The following is a 5,715-nucleotide window of genomic DNA, read 5'->3' as shown; positions in this document are numbered from 1 at the left end:
ACAGAAAAAGTCAAATGGCACCAGCAGTTAACTATCTGTGCTCCCAAGGGCCCACGAGGCCCACCTACCTACCCTGCCATCCTGTGGCTTCTCACCAGGGAAGGCTGTGCCCTAATCCATGCCGTTAAATGGATAGGAATTTCAACCTGCCTCTCTCCCCACAGATTATGGACCTCTTACAGTGACAATCCAGAGAAGGAGAACTGGCCATCTTTTACCCATACAACTCAGACTATTATGGGATCCCTAACAAAAGAGGGGACTTGGAAGGGTGACAACGGTTGAAACATCTGGAGGAATCGTGCTGTGCCTCAGCTAGACCTGCCAGAGCCTCTCAAGTGGCACTGGGTCTGGGAGCCATGGAAAGAGGCCTTCCTTCCCCACACAGCTAGCTAAGGTACGATTCCCATTTCTGGGGCACACAGGCCAGTGTGAGGATGCCCCTCCCAGAGGCACTTAATTTGTAGCTGCTACTGACTTTACTAAAGTCTTCCGTGGGGCCTAGGAATAGCCCTTTAAGAACTTAAGACTCAAGCAGATGAGGGTCCTCACTTCACTTCTACTTCAGAGTTGGGAAACTGAGGCTCATGGCTAGATGAGAGCTGAGATAATACTCTATGCTTTGTGGAGCCTCAGCCCACCATAGCTGTCAGTCGGCGGCACCCCAGGAACTGTTCCGCTGCTCTTCAAGGAAGGCAGGATGAACAGAGCTGGGTCTTGCTCTGCTCAAACTTGCCCACCATCCCGGTGCTGTACAACTCACCTGGCTCCAGTTCCCTACTTGCCAACTGGCATTTTTAGCAGGCAGCAGATCTGCAGGGACACCATCCTCCTCTAGGCTGGGCTGCAAAGGCTGGACCTCAGGATCCTTGCTACTGTTGGTTTGAGTCTCTAGAGTTGGTCTAGGCAGCAACCCAGGGCTCTGGGTCCCCTCAGGGTTAGGGGTCTGTGGCTGGCCCAATGGTCCCGGGCTCCTTGGATCAGTTGGTACTGTCAAAAGCAAGGTCCCAGCCACTGTCAGAGTTTTTAGGTTCCGTGAGCTCAGTTCTGGGGTTGAAAAGGTGGGAGTCCCTGGTTCAAGAGGGATGTCCCTGCCCCCGATGCCTGGCACAGTGGCCATGGGAGGAAGTGGAGGAGAAACCACCTCCACAGTGGGCCTCAGCTCACCGTGTGCGGGCTTCGGGTCAGCCTCTGGCATAGGGTCCCAGGCCACATTCCATCCTGTCGACACTTCTACCACATCAGGACTCGGAGAAGCGTGGGTAGGACTGATGGAGGGTAGAGAGGGCTGAGTGGGGATAGGGCTTTGGGGCAGGGCAGGGGATGTATGATCCAAGGGGTTACCATCTTTAGAAAGCTTGTTCCTTTCAGACCTTGGAGTAGATGGCTGGCTCTGCTTATCTTCTTTCACTAGCAACTCATCAGGATTTCCAGGGGCATCAGGTGTCATCGTATCATCAGCTGAAGCAGGGGGCCAGGGCAAGCTGGGGAACCCAAGTTCAGGGGCCCCCATGGGAGTATCTTCCTCAGACAAGAAATTAGCCAAGGGGTTGACAGGGCTCTGCTCTAATACTGGTGGGGAATGACTAGCCTCACTGAGTAAAGGGCTAAGAGACGAAGGTCCCTGACTGTCCTCTTCCTCAGCTCCAGGAGCCCCTGCAGTAGGCACTGGAGTATCTGAGGGGGATTCAGTGGGTCTGACGTGAGATGTATCAACCAGGTCTGGATGGGGTTCCTCAAAGGACCCATAGGACAGGTCTTCATGGAAGTTAATGAAGTTGTAGTCATAATAGAAATCATCCACAAACACAGGCCCTGGCGGATCCAGTTCCCGGTCCTCCTCATCAATAGCGTTGCTGATGCTGTCCGGCTTGGGTGAGGATGCTGGGGAAGGGCGTGGAGCCAGCTGGTTCGGGATGAAGTCAACCTCATTGAAGAGCTCGGGGCTGGAGGAGCCACTTCCAGAGGCACCTGTGTCCACTATGTACATGGGATACTGGCAGGGTTGCAGAAAACAAAAGGTCTCAGTTATTGGTCGCCCAGCTTCATGACAGGGGACATCAGTATTGATGCAGAGGACACTCCGTTACCGGATGCCAGCTCCACATGTCACAGAGCACTGCAGAGGAGGTCACACCTCAGGCCAGGATGGGGCTTCTGGGAAAGCTGGGGCACGGCGACAAAACCTGCCCACTGCCGGTGGCTTAGTGACAGAAGTCTCAGAAAGCCCTCTATAACTATGCTCAGCTCAAGCTGATAGCTTATGGTCATAGCATGCCAGCGAATCTCTGACCCCCAAGGCTCTGAGAACAGTATTGTCCCAGGAATGCCCCCAGGCTCCCTCCCGCTTCAGGTACCAAACAGTAAAGATTCCAGGCAATGGTGGAAACCAGAGATAGGTCCCCTTTCACTTCTACACTTACCTCCCAGGTGGAGGGACAGGTTATATGACGGTTGCACGGGGTTTCAGCCAAGGGACGGGGAAGATGTTCACAGGCAGATAGCTCAAGGGAACGCTGCTCATCCAGCCCTACACTACGTATGCAGAGCACAGCCCGGCGAGAGAGGCCTTCAGGCCCACAGGATCGGGAACACGGCTGCCACTCCCCTGCCCACCACCTGGTAAGGGGCACACAGTGATGACAGTGTGACATTAACACCTATCCATGAGCAAGGTCCATGAGCAAAAGATGGCCATAGCATCCACAGCTCCAGGCCACTGGGGTGCAGACAAACCTGAATGGAGGATAAGCCCCAGCAAGCCAAGTCCCAAGTTGGTGCCCTGTCCCTGAAGCCCAGTGGCCGAGCCCTCTTCACTCCCACCACTGTTACCAGTTGGGACCTGGACAAGGTATCCAGAGATCCAAAGAGGAGTTATCAAGGGCATCTAGGCTGGCATGGGCTGCCTGCCCAGTGCACTCCAGAGACAAGCTAGGTCCGTAGACTTGGGAAAAGAAGCCAGCTTCTCTGCTCCCGAGCTACCAGGGTCTGCAGAGGCAGGAGCAGGATACCTAGGAATCGGAGGTCTGGTGGGGGACAGTAAGCTCACCTGGGGGGACAGGGCTCCTCACTGCATTTCCTCTGGCGCTCGCGGGGCCGATTTAGAGAGTTACAGTGTTCCTCAGCTACAACTCCAGCCTGCCTCTCCATGCAGTACAAGCTCTGCTTCTGCACGCCTGGAAGCCACGGGGAATTGAGCCTGGGCCTGGCACCAGGATGCCCCAAGAGACAAACATGCAACCTCTCTGCAGAGACCTCACAAAACAGGGTTCGACTGCCTCTGTCAGGGTGAAGGCAGGCCTCCATGGCCTCCTCTCACTGTCCTCCCTGCCTTCCCTCCGTGACGCCCTGTACTGTAGGCTAGGTGGCCCACCCTGCCGCTCCTTAATAGTGGCTCAGGCCTTTTAGCTCTGTAAAATGGAAATAAATGACAAGACCCGCTTCAAAGCCCTGCAGTGACCATCACATGTGATCTCACATGAACAAGCTCAGCAAAGGGTCGGATGAGTGTTGAGTCTCACCTGTTCCACAGGTGACAGTGCACTTGCTCCAGGACCCATAATGCCAGAAGAACTCAGGTGACCGGACTTGATCATGGCTGTCCCTCTGGATGGTATACTGGTAGCGTACCCCAGGGTTCTTCACCTGGAACAGCAGCTGGAACAGGCAAATGGCAGCCTGTGAGCACAGGGGCTCTTCTCCATCTGCCCAGTACCTGCCCCTGGGGTCATCTCCAGCCACCTCTGTGAACTAAGCTGTACTGGAGACCTACTCTAGAGATGAGAAAACTGAGACCAAGACTCGGAGACCCCGGCACCTGAGCTCAGCCCAGAAGTAGACCCTACCGAAACCCTAAGGTTTCCCCCTTTATATCTTACCTTGGGGACCACCCCATTTATTCCTCCCATCCTGGCCCTGAGAGGCAGGTACCTGGATCCAGATAGGCTCACTGGTGGGGCCCAGGGCTGTGAGGTTCTCCAAGTTGCCCTTCCGTGTGTAGGTGAAGGTAGTGCCTGCCACCTGGTAGTCTCCACTCCACTGGATGGTCCAGCCGCCATTGAAGAAGTACTTATCTGGGTCCTTACTCCGCAGGGCCAGGAAGTTGCCAGCCTCGGCCATCTCCTCAATGAGAATCTCTCGGGCTCCAGCTGGGATCAGCCCGATATCCACATACCCTGTGGGTGGGGTTTGTACAGAGTTTGGTCCCCGGGGTTAATCAGTCAGTCGCCCACCCACCTTCTTGCTTGCACTTGCTTCTGCTACTGATGCCAACAACTCCACCATCAGTTCATTATTCTGAGTCCCCTCCCCCCCAAAAAGTATAGGTATTGTATACACTCTGGGTCACCAAGGCCTCGAGAAAGGGCCCACAGATCGTGGCCCACCACCACTATCTGGGAAACTGGGAAACTGAACTGATCTTTATCAGTTCAGCCTGGTTCATCATCTCTCCCATCCTGGAAAGCCACTGGGGGGGGCCCTTTCCTCACCCTTGGGTAGCCCGACTTCTCTCTTTCCATTAAGCGACATGGCTCTCAGGTGTGCCCAGCACTACCCCATAACATTAAGAGTTGTTAGACCCACTTTACAGATGAGGAAATGAAGCACTGAGGTTAGGTGCTCTGCACAGGGGCTCCTACAGGGATACAAGTCAGCCCTGGGAAGAAATGCAAGCTGTGGAGCCCAACATCAGAGCCTCATGGCCTACCTGCCTTCCACGGGGCAGGCTCTACCACAGCTTGCCTCTAGCTGAGATTCTCCTCACCCAGTCTCCAGACTCTTTCATTATTCGGCTCATTCTCCACCTCCTATGGGAAGTCTTCCCTGACTTCCCTGACTTCCAGGTCAAGACCTTCTAGCTTGGTGTTTCCCTCTCTCCCTGAAATCCATAGCCTACTGCCTTTGTCACCGTGAAGATTCTGTTGCCTGTAAGCTCTTCGCCTAGGTGTCCCCCACAGTTAAAGCACACAGTTGGCACTTAAGCGATATGTATAATTCAGACCTCAAGGCTGGGACAAAGTACTGAGGAGGTCTCTGAAACGTCAGCAGACAGCAGCCCTCTGAAACCTACACACCATTCACAGTCACTTGGAAGAACCCTTAGGGAAGACAGGTCTCCCTTGGAACAAGGACTCACTGACTGCTGGCCAAACGAGGATGGCCCTGTCACCATGTCTAGTCTAGACAGGGACCACTGGGGCAGGCAACAGGATTACAGGCATCCATTCACAGCCCAGCAGCCCCAACCATACCCACGCCTTCAGGCTCCTTGAAGGTCCTTCTCACGGTGTGGCAAGTAGAACCATCCCCCTGGCACACACCACAGCGGTCCTCCTCAGCACCAGAGTCAATCACGAAGTCACAGCCCACTTTCTGTAACAAGAGAGGAGGCCCTTTGTGCTGGCTGCCAGCCCCCTGTGTATCTGCCAGGGATCAGGAGAGAGACCCTAGGACGAGGTCAAAGGCCTTTGCTTGGGTCCAGTCCCATCACAGTCATCCTGCCTGATGACTGAGCTCTTTTGGCCCTGAGAGCCTCAGTTTCCCCAGATGAGAAAAGGGGGGGCCATCATTTCACGTCTTAAAAGAGTGTTCAGAACATTCCAGGAGACAGGAGACAGAATGTGTCTCTCACGTAAGACTACAGGTAAGGGCCAGGCGGTGGTGGCGCACGCCTTTAATCCCAGCACATGGGAGGCAGAGGCAGGCGGATTTCTG

At 54.7% G+C, this 5,715-nt stretch overlaps 1 protein-coding gene across 2 annotated transcripts in view; it reads right to left on the bottom strand.

Moving 5' to 3' along the window:
* Adamts7 (ADAM metallopeptidase with thrombospondin type 1 motif 7) overlaps positions 1-5,715 on the bottom strand; it is a 37,174-nt gene that overhangs the window by 5,413 nt on the left and 26,046 nt on the right. The window contains exons 14-21 of one of the 2 annotated variants that reach the window (XM_031345653.1): positions 5,253-5,373; positions 3,931-4,175; positions 3,522-3,657; positions 3,050-3,176; positions 2,424-2,619; positions 1,374-1,996; positions 1,168-1,268; positions 764-990 (exon numbers count right to left, since the gene is read on the bottom strand). In XM_031345653.1, coding sequence (XP_031201513.1) covers positions 764-990; positions 1,168-1,268; positions 1,374-1,996; positions 2,424-2,619; positions 3,050-3,176; positions 3,522-3,657; positions 3,931-4,175; positions 5,253-5,373 — 1,776 coding nt within the window. Of the gene's footprint in view, positions 1-763; positions 991-1,167; positions 1,997-2,423; positions 2,620-3,049; positions 3,177-3,521; positions 3,658-3,930; positions 4,176-5,252; positions 5,374-5,715 lie in introns of both variants that reach the window. The other variant, XM_031345652.1, reaches the window with a different exon arrangement.

The sequence above is a fragment of the Mastomys coucha genome, unplaced genomic scaffold (genome assembly GCF_008632895.1).
Source record: "Mastomys coucha isolate ucsf_1 unplaced genomic scaffold, UCSF_Mcou_1 pScaffold23, whole genome shotgun sequence".
NCBI lineage: Eukaryota > Metazoa > Chordata > Mammalia > Rodentia > Muridae > Mastomys > Mastomys coucha.
Note: the sequence above shows the minus strand (reverse complement) of the source record. Positions and strands in the feature narration are given on the sequence as shown.